General features: G+C 44.4%; 1 protein-coding gene across 1 annotated transcript; it reads left to right on the top strand.

Moving 5' to 3' along the window:
• The first annotated feature begins 212 nt into the window (after positions 1-212).
• LOC120034180 (gastrula zinc finger protein XlCGF57.1-like) lies at positions 213-3,615 on the top strand. Its single transcript, XM_038980643.1, has 2 exons — positions 213-459; positions 1,582-3,615. Exon 2 carries the CDS (start codon positions 1,756-1,758, stop codon positions 3,274-3,276), a length of 1,521 nt encoding a protein of 506 aa, XP_038836571.1. The 5' UTR covers positions 213-459; positions 1,582-1,755; the 3' UTR covers positions 3,277-3,615.
• Positions 3,616-19,191: the final 15,576 nt, after the last annotated feature.

The following is a 19,191-nucleotide window of genomic DNA, read 5'->3' as shown; positions in this document are numbered from 1 at the left end:
TTGCAAGCACTAGACTGGCCTAAGACGTAGCCTGGACGATTTACAAGAGTGGTCTCTGACAGGGCGTGGTGTCTGGTCTTTGACAATACTCTGATTGATTTACAACTGCGTTTACAAGCCGAGTCCATGGATCAGTGGAGAATGATACAATGTTGCGAGTGCCAACAATTCGTATCAATATATGACGCGAGATGAATGCATGCTGCGCGCGCATTTACATCAGACGACGGAAGTGCACAGCAGAAACATCGAGGAAAAGCGACACAGAGAGTGAAAACGAAGCAGAATTAGTCAATGACAGAGAGAGGGAGTAAGGGAAAGAAAGGAGAGAAAGCAATACGGAGGCTGCAGGGTTGCGCGGTAGAGGTGGACGTGGCGGGTCGGGTTCAGTTTGAAGCCAAGCAACTGTGGCGACGGCGAGCCGAAGGCTAAAAAAGCCATGAATCGGAGAAACCGCAGGTAGCTATTGCTAGCTTGCTGTTTTTAGACTGATTTCTTTATTTTTCCACCTCTTTCTCATATGCCAGTGTTTGAATGTGTATGGCCCAGCACAGGTTTCGTAATTCGACACAATTTATTTAGTTTAACGACACTTGCCTAGTAGTACCTGCACGGGTCCAGGATGCACGCTCAAAGTTAATACAAAAAAAAGTAGCTAGTAACAGTACAGTATAGCTGTCCCACTTTCTTTCCTTCCTAGCTAACGTTACATGTCATCGAGCTAGTTAGGCGCATCTGTAAAGCTAGCTAGCTAGCTAGCTAGCAGCATCGACGTTAGCGATAAACAAGATGGCCACTGGCTAGCTAGTTAGCTAGAAATGGCATCTTGCCCTGTCTTTGTATGATAGTAGTCAGCTGGTAAACTGAAATATGCCCTTTTAAAAATCATGCAAAGAGTTGGCCGGTGAAAAAAATCCCCCCTCTGAAAAGTTTTTGCTGGTTGTAAAGCGCTTCATATGTCACGCAATAACTTGCTTATAGCCATCCTCAACCAACTGGGTGAGAAAAAAAAAATCACCGCCAGATTCTTGCAGCCAACTAGTGCATGATGTGCGTGGCGGGTTTGGCGTGCTACCTAGCTGGTCAGAACATGCAGGTATTGCATGAACACCCATGTTGTATCTTAGATTAAAGTCCTTAATTCTGGTAGCATGTGCTATTTAGATTTCAAGGCGAGTTATTGTATAGTAATCGAATTGATGAGCATGAATGTTGTGAAGTTAGAAGTAGCCAAAACTATTTCAGGACGTTCGGCTGCCAACTTCTCACCAGCCATCATTAAAACTTAAAAAATATAAGGCCTACTTCATTTTTCTAGAATGTCAGTACAGTTAAAATACGAACACAGTTCTCGACGTTTGCACATCTCTATTGTCATTGCACATCTGTGTGTGTTTCTCATACATATAGCTTGCTTGCCACTAGGTATTGTGATTCTGTGTAACAATGTGTAGTTGTCTTTTTAGTATTCTGTGTGCTTGTTTTATTTGTGTAATTATAAGCCAATGTTATGAGTTGACAGACCTGTTTATTTTGTATTACTCTGAATTATTTCATATCCCGTGTCTTCTTTCATTCCAGGGGCTTCAAAGATAGGTGTTGCTCCTAACCCAAGGAAGAAGGCTTGGCATCAGAACAAGCTGTACTATCAGAGGGACACTCAAGTGGGCCAAGGCTCTTTTCAGGGAAAAGTAGTACTATTCTCTGATCCATTACGGGACTAACTGGAGACGGGTGCATAAGGACTCTGCAGCCATGGCAGAGTTAGAGACAGAGTGCATCACGCTAGGACTTGACACGCTGCAAGCATCAGAGTGTGGCTCACTGCCGCTGGATACACTTCGGCCTGAGTGCACCTCGCCAACCCTCCACCTGCTCTCGTCTGACTGCAGCACGCTCGGAACGCTGGCGGCAGAGATTGCAGAGCCCATGGTCATGCTGCCTTGCGTGAAGACTGAGCCTGCAGACGACCTGGACCCCATCCGCACCGTGGACCTGTCAGAGATCCAGCCATTGAGCACGGCGGAGCTGGGCCACGAACAGATCAAGATGGAGATCAGTGGGTTGGACTACATCAAGTCTGAGCACCACGTCCATGACCTCCACTGCTTCCACAGCTCTGAGTACGAGAGTGACTCGTATTCTATGAAGTCTCACTACGAGCCCAGCCTGGTGTTCGACTACATCACTCACGTGTCCGACAGCCTGGACTACATCAGGTCGGAACAGCACGCCGACCTGCAGTGTTATTACACCACCGAGCTCGGGGCCATCAAGACTGAGTATGAGCCCAACCTGATGTCCAACCACATCAAGACAGAGATGAGCCTAGAGTCCATCCACATGGCCGAGCTCCGGACCGAGCTAAACAAGCTCAGCCATGACGGGGTCATGGAAGGCCATAGACTGGACAACGAGTTCCCTGGCGCAGGAGGCCTCTACGAGCTGCAGTCCACCCATGCTGGCAAAGGCCCAGGCCACACAAGCCCGAAAGGGCATAGCACAACCCCACGCAAACCTCGTAACCTCAGTGGTGAGAAGCCTTTCTCTTGTACCCAGTGTGGGAAGAATTTCAGCACTCTGGGGAACCTCAAAACACACCAGCGTATTCATACAGGAGAGAGGCCATATACCTGCTCGCAGTGCGGCAAGAGCTTCGGCCAGGCAGGGAACCTGAAGAGGCACCAGCTTATTCACACGGGTCAGAAACCCTACGTCTGTGCCCACTGCCCCAAGGGCTTCACCAAAGCAGATGACCTCCGCTCACACCAGCGTCTACACACCGGCGAGAAGCCCTTCTGTTGCCTTCAGTGTGGGAAGAGCTTCAGTCAGTCCAAGGAGCTCAAAGCCCACCAGCTAAGCCACACCGGAGAGAGGCCTTTCTGCTGCCAACACTGTGGGAAGAGCTTCACCAAGGAAATGAGCTACCACAACCACCTGCAGATTCATACTGGTGAGAAACCGTACTGCTGCTCTCAGTGCGGGAAGACATTCAGCAACTCGGGGGTCCTCAAAACACACGAGAAGATACATTCCGGGGTGAGGCCATTCGGCTGCACACAGTGCGGTAAGAGCTTTGGCCGTTTGGGACATCTTAAAGCACACCAGCAAATCCACACTGGGGAGCGACCTTTCGCCTGCCTCCAGTGTGGGAAGAACTTCAGCCAGTCAGGCCATCTCAAAGCACATGAGCAAATTCACAAAAGAGAGAGATCAGACATGAGCAGCTCCAGCAGCAGTGGTGGTAGCAGCAGCCGCAGTACTGATAGTAGCTAAATACCTTTAACCTCTTCAAAGTATTATTCCTTTTTTTTTTATATATAAATACTATATATATGTTTTTCCTTACACTTTTCTTACATTTCATACATTTTGTGCTTTTTGCGTTATGTTCTTTGGGGGTCAACTTGACTGATTTGCTATTATGCAAATGTCTATGTTGGGATCAGTGAAGTTACTGAGGGACTTATAGAAAACTTTGTATCTCGTCTGATCTGTGTTGTAGTGAGTGCCATTCCAGTTTCTTTCCTCCAGAAAAATCACTCATTGTGTACAACCTTATTGATAACATGTAATTCCTAACCATGTACTGGAATTCATTATTAAAGAAACTAATGCAACACCAAATCTCTCCTTTCTTTTGTCTCGTCCTGAATTATGAACTTGTCTACCAGAGTGGCAAATTAATCTCTTTACTGGAGCATTGGTAACAGGTCAAGACCGAATGTTGCACCCTGACTGTATCGCCACTATGCTCATTATTATAAGTGTACAGATCTGAGAAAGTAGTATAGATAGCGGTAGTAATATTTTACAGTAATGTTTCCACTACTAGTTAGCTGTTATGTAATAGGACATTCATTTATGTAGTTAAAATGGGTACTGTAGTATTTTCATTGTAGAAAAGCTGACTACCTCACTCCTTTGTTGTTTGTGTAAAAGTAAAGATACCTTAGTTGAAAATGACTTGTGAAAGTCACCCAGTAAAATACTACTTGAGTAAAAGTATTTGGTTTTAAATACACTTAAGTATCAAAAGTAAAAGTATAAATCATTTCAATTTGCTCATATTAGTCAAACCAAATGGCACAATTTTAATGTTTTTTACGTTTATGGATAGCCAGGGGTATGCTCCAACACAAACAAAGCATGTGTGTTTCGTGAGTCCAGATCAGAGGCAGTAGGGATAACCAGGGATGTTCTATTGATAAGTATTTTTGGGTGTCAGGGAAAATGTTTGGAGTAAAAAGTACAATATTTTCTTTAGGAATGTGGTGAAGTAAAAGTTGTCTAAAATATAAAGTACAGATACACTAAAGTCATTTTACTTTACACCACTGCCTGTTGGCATGTGATTTCATGGTCGTTTCTATAATTCTTAGTTATAACAACACTTAATTATTGCACATTCTACTGCTATGGCTCTATAGACATGTTTGCTATGAGATACAGAATGAAGATACCAGTAACCACAGACAAGGTCATTTGATAATATTTATCCTTCAACCACCAGCATGACATAGTTGGTAGGTTCACAATATCTTTGGCTGAATTTGAATGGACTTTTACCCACATATCATGCTTCTTGAGTATTATACCTTTATAATAGATTCACTAGAACTCACACTTATGTTTAAGATGTAACAGGTTTATCTTGAAAATGAATGGAATTCATGTTGTAGTGATAAAGAATAGCTTTATTAGTTGATTTAGTTGGGTTGACCCCAGCTATGACTAGAACCTCATTCGGTGTGTGACTCGGTATGGCATGAGGCCATCTCAACCACCTCCTTTATCACAGTTACCACCGTGGAGCTGCTACTGCTGCAAGACAAACAGGAGAGACGGTGAGTCACAAACCTATAGCTTGTATTTTTCATTTCAATTTTTGTTTAATGAATTATTTCATTTAAAATATTTTCCCACCACATTGATTCTCCATCCACCATGGTCACTGTCTTGGTTGTGGGGGAGTATCATCCACCGATGTTACTACAAGACACATAAGTTATAAAGAGATGAATGACATTTAAATATTGCACTGCCACAAAACCAACAGCATATCATACATTTTTAAGTCCTAACAGTTTTCCCACTCCAGGTCCAGACTAGCCCCTCTATCCTCCATCGTAGTGATCACGGTCGTGGTTGTGGTGGATGAGGACATTCCTCTGTTACTGCAAAACATATAAGAGCAAAGTAAGTTAATTAAATTAAAATACCAGAGGGCATCAAAACCTTTATTACTGTAATGTTATTTCACTTCAAACATTTTCCCACCTCAGACGATCCCTGCCGTTCACTACTTTCTCCATCATGGTCATGCTGGAGGACATTCCACCGCTGATAGACAAATAAGAGAAGAGATAGATAAAAAATAAACATTCACAAACAGGGCTTCAAAACTTTTATTCATATTTTAACCCCACCTCACTACCCTCTCCTTCCAGTAGTCTCCTGTACTCCGCAATCTCCATCTCCAGCCTGGTCTTGATGTCCAGCAGCATCTGGAATTCGTGTCCCTGACGCTCCAGGTAAGCCCTGAGATTTCCCAACTGTTCCTCCATGCTGGTGACCTGTATCTGATAATTAGGCATGGTAGAGTAACGGCTCTGTCTCAAAGAGGTTACCTTCCACTGATGCTTTCTGTGACCGAAAGGAAAGGCAATGAGTTTAATGCATATGGTATGGATACATCATGTGATTTCAGGTGGACAGCAAGAAATGTGAATGCAAAAAAGTGTTATTATTTCTGTAATTTCTTATGTGTTGCTTTATCACCCCACTCTAAAGTCATCTGAAAGTTAATGCATGTTTCGAATTAGGTCTTTTCAACACAACAGAATTTGTTTTTGCATCGGGGGACATTGTCATTTTCTAGTATCTCACCATGCTCAACAAGGTCTGGAACCCAATCTGCAGAGCTTGCAGCGTGCTCTTCACATCTCGGATCTCTGTGGAGGAGCTCTGCAGGATGTCCGTGCTGGTCATCACCTCCTTCGATAGTACCTCACTCTGTGGAGAAAAGTGTGAACATCAATCAAAAATCCAAGAATGACAAGATAGGACCGTTAGGAGTTGGATCATATAATATCAAATTTTTATAGTTTTATGAAAAGGACATTGTACCTAACAGTAAACACAGATGTAACTGTGAAATACCTGTATGTAATCACCACCTGTGTTGCTGCGTTTTGTGAGTGGAAACTGACTGAAATGAACAAAAATGTGTTCTTTGTCAAATGTTCAACATTTGTTTGAGTTGTTGTTTGTTATTGGAGGAGTGAGTGTTGGGAAAAGAAAGCCCCATCAAGTTAGACTTTTAGTTTTCCACAAGACTGCTCATTTAAACTCAGAAACAACAAAAAAACGTCCTCTCACTGTCAACTGCGTTTATTTTCAGCAAACTTAACATGTGTAAGTATTTGAACATAAGATTCAACAACTGAGACATAAACGGAACAAGTTCCACAGACATGTGACTAACAGAAATGGAATACTGTGTCCCTGAACAAAGGGGGGGTCAAAATCGAAAGTAACAGTCAGTATCTGGTGTGGCCACCAGCTGCATTAAGTACTGCAGTGCATCTCCTCCTCATGGACTACACCAGATATGCCAGTTCTTGCTGTGAGATGTTACCCCACTCTTCCACCAAGGCACCTGCAAGTTCCCGGACATTTCTGGGGGGAATGGCCCTAGCCCTCACCATCCGATCCAACAGGTCCCAGATGTGCTCAATAGGATTGAGACCCGGGCTCTTCGCTTGCCATGGCAGAACACTGACATTCCTGTCTTGCAGGAAATCACACACAGAATGAGCAGTATGGCTAGTGACATTGTCATGCTGGAGGGTCATGTCAGAATGAGCCTGCAGGAAGGGTACCACATGAGGTAGGAGGATGTCTTCCCTGTAACGCACAGCGTTGAGATTGCCTGCAATGACAACAAGCTCAGTCCGATGATGCTGTGATACACTGCTCCAGACCATGACAGACCCTCCACCTCCAAATCGATCCCGCTCCAGAGTACAGGCCTTGGTGTAACGCTCATTCCTTCGACGATAAACGTGAATCCGACCATCACTCCTGGTGAGACAATACCGCGACTCGTCAGTGAAGAGCCCTTTTTGCCAGTCTTGTCTGGTCCAGCGACAGTGGGTTTGTGCCCATATGCGACGTTGTTGCCGGTGATGTCTGGTGAGGACCTGCCTTACAACAGGCCTACAAGCCCTCAGTCCAGTCTCTCTCAGCCTATTGCGGACAGCCTGAGCACTGATGGAGGGATTGTGCGTTCCTGGTGTAACTCGGGCAGTTGTTGTTGCCATCTCAGCTCACTGGTCACGATAACAACACCCATGCGTAGCACGCGCTCCAGCAGGTATATCTCACTGGTCATCCCCAAAGCCAACACCTCGTTTGGCCGCCTTTCCTTCCAGTTCTCTGCTGCCAATGACTGGAACAAATTGCAAAAATCGCTGAAGTTGGAGACTTATATCTCCCTCACTAACTTTAAACATCAGCTATCCGAGCAGCTAACCGATCGCTGCAGCTGTACATTGCCCATCCGTAAATAGCCCATCCAATCTACCTACCTACCTACCCCATCCCCATGTTATTTTTATTTACTTTTTTGCTCTTTTGCACACCAGTATTTCTACTTGCACATCATCATCTGTACATGTGCTCCCGCACATTGGCTAACCCGGGCTAAATGCATTGTGTCCCGCCACCCACCACCCGCCAACCCCTCTTTTACGCTACTGCTATTCTCTGTTCATAATATATGCATAGTCACTTTAACCATATCTACATGTACATACTACCTCAATCAGCCTGACTAACCGGTGTCTGTATGTAGCCTCACTACTTTTATTGCCTCGCTACTGTATATAGCCTGTCTTTTTACTGTTGTTTTTATTTCTTTACCTACCTATTGTTCACCTAATACCTTTTTTGCACTATTGATTAGAGCCTGTAAGCAAGCATTTCACCTTAAGGTCTACACTTGTTGTATTCGGATACCACCTTTCCAACAAGTCAGTCATTCAAATTTCTTCCCTGCTAGAGCTGCCCCGGTCAACTGTAAGTGCTGTTGTTGTGAAGTGGAAACATCTAGGAGCAACAACGGCTCAGCTACGAAGTGGTAGGCCACACAAGCTCACAGAATGGGACCGCTGAGTGCTGAAGCGCACAGCGAGTAAAAATTCGGTTGCCACTCTCACTACCGAGTTCCAAACTGTCTCTGGAAGCAAGATCAGCACAAGAACTGTTCGTCGGGAGCTTAATGAAATGGGCTTCCAAGCCGAAGATCACCATGCGAAATGCCAAGCTTTGGCTGGAGTGGTGTAAAACTTGCCGCCATTGGACTCTGGAGCAGTGGAAACGCGTTCTCTGGAATGATGAATCACGCTTCACCGTCTCTGGGTTTGGCGGATGCCAGGAGAACGCTACCTGCCCCAATGCATAATGCCAACTGTAAGGTTTGGTGGAGGAGGAATAATGATCTGGGGCTGTTTTTCATGGTTTGAGCTAGGCCCCTTAGTTCTTGCTCCCAGCCTATAGACAGAAACTAAAACAGGAAACGCCCGTGCTCAGGTCTGTCCAACGCTGATCCAACCAATCGGATTCCACGCTTCAAGATTGCTTCCATCAGGTGGACTGGGATATGTTCCGGATAGCCTCAGACAACAACATTGATGTATACGCTGACTCGGTGAGCAAGTGCATCGGTGATGTTGTACCCACGGTGACTACTACAACCTTCCCCAACCTTCCCCAATTGATGGCAGCATTGATGGCGCAAAACTGAAAACGCAAACCACTGCTTTTAATCATGGCAAGGTGACCGGGACCATAAAGGAATACTAACAGTGTAGCTATTCAGTCAAATTAAACAAATTCTTTGCTCGCTTTGAGGACAATACTGTGCCACTGACATGGCCCGCTACCAAAACCTGCGGGCTCTCCTTTACCGCGGCCAACATGAGTAAAACATTTAAACATGTTAACCCTCGCCGTCTGGGCCGGCATCCCTAGCCGCATCCTCAGAGCATGCGCAGACCAGCTGGCTGGTGGGTTTACAGACATATTCAATCAATCCCTATCCCAGTCTGCTGTTCACACATGCTTCAAGAAGGCCACCATTGTTCCTGTTCCCAAGAAAGCTAAAGTAACTGAGCTAAACGACTATCGCCCCGTAGCACTCACTTCCGTCATCATGAAGTGCTTTGAGAGACTAGTCAAGGATCATATTACCTCCACCCTACCAGACACCCTAGACCCACTCCAATTTGCTTACCGCCCCAATAGGTCCACAGACGACGCAATCGCAATCACACTGCACACTGCACACTGCACACTGCACACTGCCCTAACCCATCTGAACAAGAGGAATACCTATGTAAGAATGCTGTTCATCGATTACAGCTCAGCATTTAACACCACAGTACCCTCCAAACTCGTCATTAAGATCGAGACCAAGGGTCTCGACCACGCCCTATGCAACTGGGTCCTGGACTTTCTGACGGGCACCCCCAGGTAGGTGAGGGTAGGAAACAACATCTCCACCCCGCTGATCCTCAACACTGGGGCCCCACAAGGGTGCATGCTCAGCCCTCTCCTGTACTCCCTGTTCACCCATGACTGCGTGGCCATGCACGCCTCCAACTCAATCATCAAGTTTGCAGACAACACTACAGTGGTAGGCTTGATCACCAACAACGATGAGATGGCCTACAGGGAGGAGGGTGAGGGCCCTCGGAGTGTGGTGTTAGGAAAATAACATCACACTCAACGTCAACAAAACAAAGGAGCTTATCATGGACTTCAGGAAACAGCAGAGGGAGCACCCCCCTATCCACATCGATGGGACAGTAGTGGATTAGGTGGAAAGTTTTAAGTTCCTCGGCATACACATCACGGACAAACTGAAATGGTCCACCCACACAGACAGCATGGTGAAGAAGGCGCAACAGCGCCTCTTCAACCTCAGGAGGCTGAAGAAATGTGGCTTGTCACCAAAAACACTCTTTTACAGATGCATCCTGTCGGGCTGTATCACCGCCTGGTACGGCAACTGCTCCGCCCACGACCGGAAGGCACTCCAGAGGGTAGTGAGGTCTGCACAACGCATCACCGGCGGCAAACTACCTGCCCTTTAGGACACCACCCGATGTCACAGGAAGGCCAAAAAGATCATCAAGGACAACAACCACCCGAGCCTGTTCACCCCGCTATCATCCAGAAGGCGAGGTCAGTACAGGTGCATCAAAGCTGGGACCGAGAGACTGTTAAACAGCTATCACTATCATTGAGTGGCTGCTGCCAACATACTGACTCAAATCTCTAGCCACTTTAATAATAAAAAATTGAATGTAATAAATGTATCTCTAGTCACTTTAAACAATGCCACTTCATATAATGTTTACACACCGTACATTACTCATCTCATATGTATATACTGTAATCTATACCATCTACTGCATCTTGCCTATGCTGCACGGCCATCGTCATCCATATATTTATATGTACATATTCTTATTCATTCCTTTACAATTGTCTGTATAAGGTAGTTGTTGTGGAATTGTTATTTTACTTGTTAGATATTACTGCACGTCGGAACTAGAAGGACAAGCATTTCGCTACACTCACATTAACATCTGCTAACCATGTGTATGTGACCAATAAAATGTGTTTTGATGGGAAATCTTAACGGCACTGCATGCAATGACATTCTAGAGGATTCTGTACTTCCAATTTTGTGGCAACAGTTTGGAGAATGTCCTTTCCTGTTTCAGCATGAAAATGCCCCTGTGCTCAAAGCGAACGCCCATACAGAAATGGTTGGTCGAGATCGGTGTAGACGAACTTGACTGGCCTGCACAGAGCCCTGGCCTCAACCCCATCAAACACCCTCCCGGGTGGCGCAGTGGTCTAGGGCACTGCATCGCAGTGCTAGCTGCGCCACCAGAGTCTCTGGGTTCGCGCCCAGGCTGGGCTGGGTTCGCGCCCAGGCTCTGTCGCAGCCGGCCGCGACCGGGAGGTCCGTGGGGCGACGCACAATTGGCATAGCGTCGTCCGGGTTAGGGAGGGTTTGGCCGGTAGGGATATCCTTGTCTCAGTATGTAAAAATGTAATATGTAATATGTAAAAATGTAAAAAAAAAAAAAAAAAATGTAATAAAATGTATGCACTCTACTGTAAGTCGCTCTGGATAAGAGCGTCTGCTAAATGACTAAAATGTAAATGTAAATGTAGATGAATTGGAATGCTGACTACGAGCCAAGCCTAACCACCCACTAATGCTCTTGTGGCTGAATGGAGCAAGTCCCCTCAGCAATGTTCCAACATCTATAAGAAACCCTTTCCAGAAGATTGGGGGCTGTTAATGCAGGAAAGGGGGGACCGACTCTATATTAATACCCATAATCTTGGAATGAGATGTTCGACGAGCAGGTGTCCACATACTTTTGGTCATGTAGTGTATATATACTGGTAGCTGCCAAAATAAAGGAAACACATTATTAGCATTCTCACAACCAGCTTCATGAGGTAGTCACCTGGAATGCATTTAAATGAACTGATGTGCTTTCTTAAAAGTTAATTTGTGCAATTTCTTTCCTTCTTAATGCTTTTGAGCCAATCAGTTGTGTTGTGACAAGATAGGGGGGTATACAGAAGACAGCCCTATTTGGTCAAATACCAAGTCCATATTATGGCAAGAACAGCTCAAATAGGCAAAGAGAAATTACAGTCCATCATTACTTTAAGACATGAAGGTCAGCCAATCCGGAAAATGTCAAGAACTTTGAACGTTTCTTCAAGTGCAGTTGCAAAAACCATCAAGCGCTATGATGAAACTGGCTCTCATGAGGACCGCCACAGGAAAGGAAGACCCAGAGTTACCTCTGCTGCAGAGGATAAGTTCATTAGAGTTACCAGCGTCAGAAATTGCAGTCCAAATAAATACTTCACCGAGTTCAAGTAACAGACACATCAACATCAACTGTTCAGAGGAGACTGCGTGAATCAGGCCTTCATGGTCGAATTGCTGCAAAGAAACAACTACTAAAGGACACCAATAATAAGAAGAGAATTTCTTGGGCCAAGAAACACGAGCAATGGACATTAGACCGGTGGAAATGTGTCCTTTGGTCTGGAGTCCAAATTGGATATTTTTGGTTCCAACTGCTATGTCTTTGTGAGACGCGGTGTGGGTGAACGGATGATCTCCGCATGTGTATTTCCCACCGTAAAACATGGAGGAGGAGGTGTTATGCCATGGGGGTGCTTTGCTGGTGACACTGTCTGTGATTTATTTAGAATTCAAGGCACACTTAACCAGCATGGCTACCACAGCATTCTGCAGCGATACGCCATCCCATATGGTTTGGGCTTAGTGGGACTATCATTTGTTTTTCAACAGGACAATGACCCAACACACCTCCAGGTTGTGTAAGGGCTATTTTACCAAGAAGGAAAGTGATGGAGTGCTGCATCAGATGACCTGGCCTCCACAATCCCCTGACCACAACCAAATTGAGATGGTTTGGGATGAGTCAGACCGCAGAGTGAAGGAAAAGCAGCCAACAAGTGCTCAGCATATGTGGGAACTCCTTCAAGACTGTTGGAAAAAATCATTCCGGGTGAAGCCGGTTGAGAGACTGCCAAGAGTATTCAAAGCTGTCATCAATGAAATTGACTTATAAAGCCCTTCTTACATCAGCCGATGTCACAAAGTGCTATACAGAAACCCAGTCTAAAACCCCAAACAGCAAGCAATGCAGATGTAGAAGCAAGCTGTCTAGGAAAATTTCCCTAGAAAGGCAGGAACCTTGAAAGAAACCTAGAGAGGAACCAGGGTCTGAGGGGCGGCCAGTCCTCTTCTGGTGGAGATTATAACAGTACATGGCCAAGATGTTCAAACGTTCATAGATGACCAGCAGGGTCAAATAATAATAATCACAGTGGTTGTAGAGGGTGCAACAGGTCAGCACCTCAGGAGTAAATGTAAATTAGCTTCTCATATCCGATCATTCAGAGTTAGAGACAGCAGGTGCAGTAGAGAGAGAGAGTCGAAAACAGCAGGTCCTGGACAAGGTAGTACGGAGTCATCAGGCCAGGTAGTTCTGAGGCATGGTCCTAGGGCTCAGGTCCGTCGAGAGAAGAGAAAGAGAAAAAGAAAGAGAGCGAGAAAGAGAGAGAATTAGAAGGAGCATACTTAAAATTCACACAGGACACCGGATAAGACAGGAGGAATACTCCAGATATAACAGACTGACCCTAGCCCCCAACACATAAACTATTGCAGCATAATTACTGGAGGCTGAGACAGGAGAGGTCAGGAGACACCAACGATACCCCCGGACAGGGCCAACCAGGCAGGATATAACCCCACCCACTTTGCCAAAGCACAGCCCCCACACCACTAGAGGGATATCTTCAACCACCAACTTACTACCCTGAGACAAGGCCGAGTATAGCCCACGAAGATCTCCCCCACGGCACGAACCCAGACAGGAAGATCACGTCAGTGACTCAACCCACTCAAGTGACACACCCCTCCTAGGGACGGCATGGAAGAGCACCAGTAAGCCAGTGACTCAGCCCCCGTAATAGAGTTAGAGGCAGAGAATTCCAGTGGAGAGAAGGGAACCGGACATGCAGAGACAGCAAGGGCGGTTCGTCGCTCCAGTGCCTTCCCGTTGCCCTTCACACCCCTGGGCCAGACTACACTCAATCATAGGACCTACTGAAGAGATGAGTCTTCAATAAAGACTTAAAGGTTGAGACCGAGTCTGCGTCTCTCACATGGATAGGCAGACCATTCCATAAAAATGGAGCTCTATAGGAGAAAGCCCTGCCTCCAGCTGATTGCTTAGAAATTCTAGGGACAATAAGGAGACCTGCGTCTTGTGACCATAGCATACTTGTAGGTATGTACAGCAGGACCAAATCGGAAAGATAGGTAGGAGCAAGCCCATGTAATGCTTTGTAGGTTAGCAGTAAAACCCTGAAATCAACCCTAGCCAGGAAGCCAGTGTAGAGAGGCTAGCACTGGAATAATATGATCCCATTTTTTGGTTCTAGTCAAGATTCTAGCAGCCGGGTTTTAGTACTAACTGAAGTTTATTTAGTGCTTTATCCGGGTAGACGTGAAGTAGAGCATTGCAGTAGTATAATCTAGAAGTGACAAAAGCATGGATGAATTTTTATGTCATTTTTGGACAGAAAGTTTCTGATTTTTGCAACGTTACATAGATGGAAAAAAGCTGTCCTTGAAACAGTCTTGATATGTTTGTCAAAAGAGAGATCAGGGTCCAGAGTAACACCGAGGTCCTTCACAGTTTTATTTGAGACGACTGTTCAACTATCAAGATTAATTGTCAGATCCAACAGAAGATCTCTTTGTTTCTTGGGACCTAGAACTAGCATCTCTGTTTTGTCCGAATTTAAAAGTAAAACATTTGCCACCATACACTTCCTTATGTCTGAAACACAGGCTTCCAGGGAGGGCAATTTTATTGTTTCACCATGTTTCATCAAAATGTACAGCTGTGTATTGTCCGAATTGCAGTGAAAGTTAACATTATGCTTCTGAATGACATGACCAAGAGGTAAAATATATAGTGAAAACAATAGTAGTCCTAAAACAGAACCTTGAGGAACACTGAAATTTACTGTTGATTTGTCAGAAGACAAACCAGCCACAGAGACAAACTGATATCGTTCTGACAGATAAGATCTAAACCAGGCCAGAACTTGTCCATGTAGACCAATTTGGGTTTTCCAATCTTTCCAAAAGAATGTGGTGATCGATGGTATCAAAAGCAGCAGTAAGGTCTAGGAGCACGAGGACAGATGCAGAGCCTTGGTCTAACGCCATTAAAAGGTAATTTACCACCTTCACGAGTGCAGTCTCAGTGCAATGATGGGGTCTAAACCCAGACTGAAGCGTTTCGTATACATTGTTTGTCTTCAGGAAGGCAGTGAGTTGCTGCGCAACAGCTTTTTCCCAAAAAATTGAGAGGAATGGGAGATTTGATGTAGGCCAATTGTTTTTTAAATATTTTCTGGGTCAACATTTGGCTTTTTCAAGAGAGGCTTTATTACTGACACTTTTTGTGAGTTTGGTACACATCCGGTGGATAGGGAGCCGTTTATTATGTTCAACATAGGTGGGCCAAGCACAGGAAGCAGCTCTTTCAGTAGTTTAGTTGGAATAGGGTCCACCATGCAGCTTGAAGGTTTAGATGTGTCGTGTCTTTGCTATCATTAAATTGAAGACTTATAGTTTTTATCAAAGATTCCTGTAATTAGGGATAACGCGATCAACTGAGTAATAACGTAACTAATTAACTATGAATTTGGGAGCACCAGGGAAAGTAGTCAGATTACAAAGTTATAATTTCCCAATATAACCTTTCAGATATTTTCATGTCTGATCAATAGTCTTCTGATTAATGATTTATTTATTTTACCTCACGTTAGTCTCAAACGTCGTAAATTGTTGGTTATCTGCACGAACCCAGTCTTCACTATGAGTCATCCATACATCAATTGTCTTAAATCATTTATTTATTACTAACTAATTAATTCACAGAAATGCATAAACAAACAAACAAACTTAAAAATGGTTACATGAAATGATGGGAGAAATATGCCCTAGTGGGCTGAACCGGCATGGCGGCTTGTTAGACAAAGGGATAATTGGCGTTCGACCAAGAAGTCACTACAGAGTTCATAATTATAACAATTGACATGCTAATCCTTTACACATGAACGCTCACTCATTCGGGAACAATTGCAATCAATATATATATATTTACGCTCATTGTGTGTCGTCTTGATCGTTGGAGAGAAGTTAGTTTTGGTTGGAGTTCCTTCTGTCTCGGTTATTGTGGATAGTTCAGAGTGACATTTGTTATAGAATGGATGTTTCGGCGGTTGTCTTTCTTCGCGTTCAATGATACCGAATTCCTAGCTGCAGATTAGTAGTCAATATCAACGACTTGTTCTTATTCGTCTAAGAGTTTAACCACGTGGTGTGGTTAAAGATTCAGCAATGGTACTTAACCTTCGTTCTCCTCCTATGGAGAAAAACATGGTCTACTGATAATTTCTCAGAGTTGGCTTTTATTCGGATAGCAGAGAGGGGCTGTCCCAGGATGTCTGACCCAACTGGCTCAGGGGCGGGTCCTCGGATTTAGTTCAAATCAAAAGGGATTTGTATTTTTCTTCATTAAACAGTCCAAAATCATATTACACAATTATACAAACAGTATCATACTCACTCATTCATTTTATACAACAATCAGATGTAAACCTCATATCTGAGGTTATTATATAAACAGCGGTATGGTAATGTAGCCACACAGTCTCACATGAGTTTCCCACGTGGTGACAAACGGACATGTTAATAGCTGGGATCTTCACCGATCTTTAATACTTTTTCCGGAACATGAAATCTGTTCGTACCTCAAGTTCTGTGAGGTGGAAGAAACCTCTTTGTCCTGAAAGTTTACCCTCTCTCTAATACTGTTTGGCCATGAGGAGATTCTCAGGAATTTACGACGTCTCTCTGTGATCACAGCATGGGTTGAAGGAGGAAAGGGAGAGGCAGGGAGAGGGGGATGGGGTTTGCTATACCCAAGCAGGCAACGTCATGACAGATGCCATGACTATTTTCATCAATGTGTAAAGAGATATAGTATTAATAAACTTGAGTGTCTCCCTTGATCCTTGGTCCTGGAAGTGTTGTGCAGAGTCCATAATTTGCTTTCTAATGATCATGATCTTTTTGTCAAAGAAGTTCATTCATTTTTCACTGCTGAAGTGAAAGCCATCCTTTGTTGGGGAATGCTGCTTTTTAGTTAGCTTTGCGACAGTATCAAAAATACATTTTGGATTGTTCTTAGTCTCCTTAATTAAGTTGGAAAAATAGGATGACCGAGCAGCAGTGAGGGCTCTTCGATACTGCACGGTGCTGTCTTTTCAAGCTAATCGTAAGACTTCCAGTTTGGTGTAGCGCCATTTCCGTTCCAATTTTCTGGAAGCTTGCTCCAGGGCTCTGTATTTTCTGTCTACAAGGGAGCTAGTTTCTTATGACAAATGTTTTTTGTTTTTAGGGGTCTGACTGCATCTAGGGTATTATGCAAGGTTAAATTAATTTCCACAGTTAGGTGGTTAACCAATTGTTGTACTGTGACGTCCTTGGGTAGATGGAGGGAGTCTGGAAGGGCATCTAGGAATCTTTGGGTTGTCTGAGAATTTATAGCACGGCTTTTGATGATCCTTGGTTGGTGTCTGAGCAGATTATTTGTTGAGATTGCAAACGTAATAAAATGGTGGTTCGATAGTCCAGGATTTTGAGCAAAAACATTAAGATCCACAATATTTATTCCACGGGAAAGAACTAGGTCCAGAGTAGTGACCGTGGCAGTGAGTAGGTCCAGAGACATGTTGGACAAAACCCACTGTGTCAATGATGGCTCCGAAAGCCTTTTGGAGTGGGTCTGTGGACTTTTCCATGTGAATATTAAATTAAAATATTATCTGCCATGACTACAAGGTCCGATAGGAATTCAGGGAACTCAGTGAGGAACGCTGTATATGGCCCAGGTAGCCTGTAAACAGTAGCTATAAAAAGTGATTGAGTAGGCTGCATAGATTTCATGACTAGATGCTCAAAAGACAAAAACGCAGTCTTTTTTTGGTGTAAATTTAAATTTGGTATCGTAAATGTTAGCAACACCTCCGCCTTTGCGGGATGAGCGGGGGATATGGTCTCTAGTGTAACCATGTTTCAGTCAGGCCAATCACATCAAGATTGTGATCAGTGATTATTTCATTAACTATAACTGCCTTGGAAGTGAGGGATCTAACATTAAGTAGCCCTATTTTGAGATGTGAGATATCACAATCTCTTTCAATAATGACAAGAATGGAGGAGGTCTTTATTCCAGTGAGATTGTTAACGCGAACACCGCCATGTTTAGTTTTGGCCAACCTAGATCGAGGCATAGACACAGTCTCAATGGAGATAGCTGAGTTGACTACACTGACTGTGCTAGTGGCAGACTCCACTAAGCTGGCAGGCTGGCTAACAGCCTGCTGCCTGGCCTGCACCCTATCTCATTGTGGAGCTAGAGGAGTTATCAAGACAAAGGGTGGCTACTTTGAAGAATCTCAAATATAAAATGTATTTTGATTTGTTTAACACTTTTTTGGTTACTACATGATTCCATATGTGTTATTTCATAGTTTTGATGTCTTCACTATTATTCTACAACATAAAAAAATATGAAAATAAAGAAAAACCCTTGAATGAGTAGGTGTTCTAAAACTTTTGACCTGTAATGTATATATATGTAACAATGCGGAGGGCTCCGTGTAGCTCTGTATAGCTTGACATGATTGGTTGACGATAGGTGGGGGTGGGAGGTCCAGTATAAACACAAACTTCCTTCCTTGACAACTTCCTTCACAAAAGTGCAAGAAGTATAAATGCTTTTACTACCCCGCCCAACAGCTCCGCACCCCCCGCAGCTACTTGCCCAAGCCTCCCCAGCTTCTCCTTCACCCAAATCCAGATAGCAGATGTTCTGAAAAAGCTGAAAAAGCTGGACCCCTTCAAATCTGCTGGGCTAGACAATCTGGACCCTCTCTTTCTAAAATGATCCGCCGCCATTGTTGCAACCCTTATTACCAGTCTGTTCAACCTCATTCGAGATTCCTAAAGATTGGAAAGCTGCCGCGGTCCGAGCTGGTCACGGGTGCACCTTAGCCACGCTCAAGGTACTAAACGATATCATAACTGCCATCGATAAAAGACAGTACTGTGCAGCCGTCTTCATCGACCTGGCCAAGGCTTTTGACTCTGTCAATCCCCGTATTCTTATCGGCAGACTCAACAGCCTTGGTTTCAATGATGTCGCTCTTGCTGCGGGGTGGTTCCTTGATCCACCTCTACGCAGACGACACCATTCTGTATACTTCTGGCCCTTCTTTGGACACTGTGTTAACAAACCTCCAAACGAGTTTCAATGCCATACAACACTCTTTCCGTGGACTCCAACTGCTCTTAAACTCTAGTAAAACTAAATGCATGCTCTTCAACCGATTGCTGCCCGCACACGCCCGCCCGACTAGCATCACTACTCTGGACGGTTCTGACTTAGAATATGTGGACAA

This window comes from Salvelinus namaycush, chromosome 41 (genome assembly GCF_016432855.1).
Source record: "Salvelinus namaycush isolate Seneca chromosome 41, SaNama_1.0, whole genome shotgun sequence".
NCBI classification, from domain to species: Eukaryota; Metazoa; Chordata; class Actinopteri; order Salmoniformes; family Salmonidae; genus Salvelinus; species Salvelinus namaycush.
The sequence above is the reverse complement of the archived record's forward strand: the minus strand, read 5'-3'. Positions and strand labels throughout refer to the sequence as shown.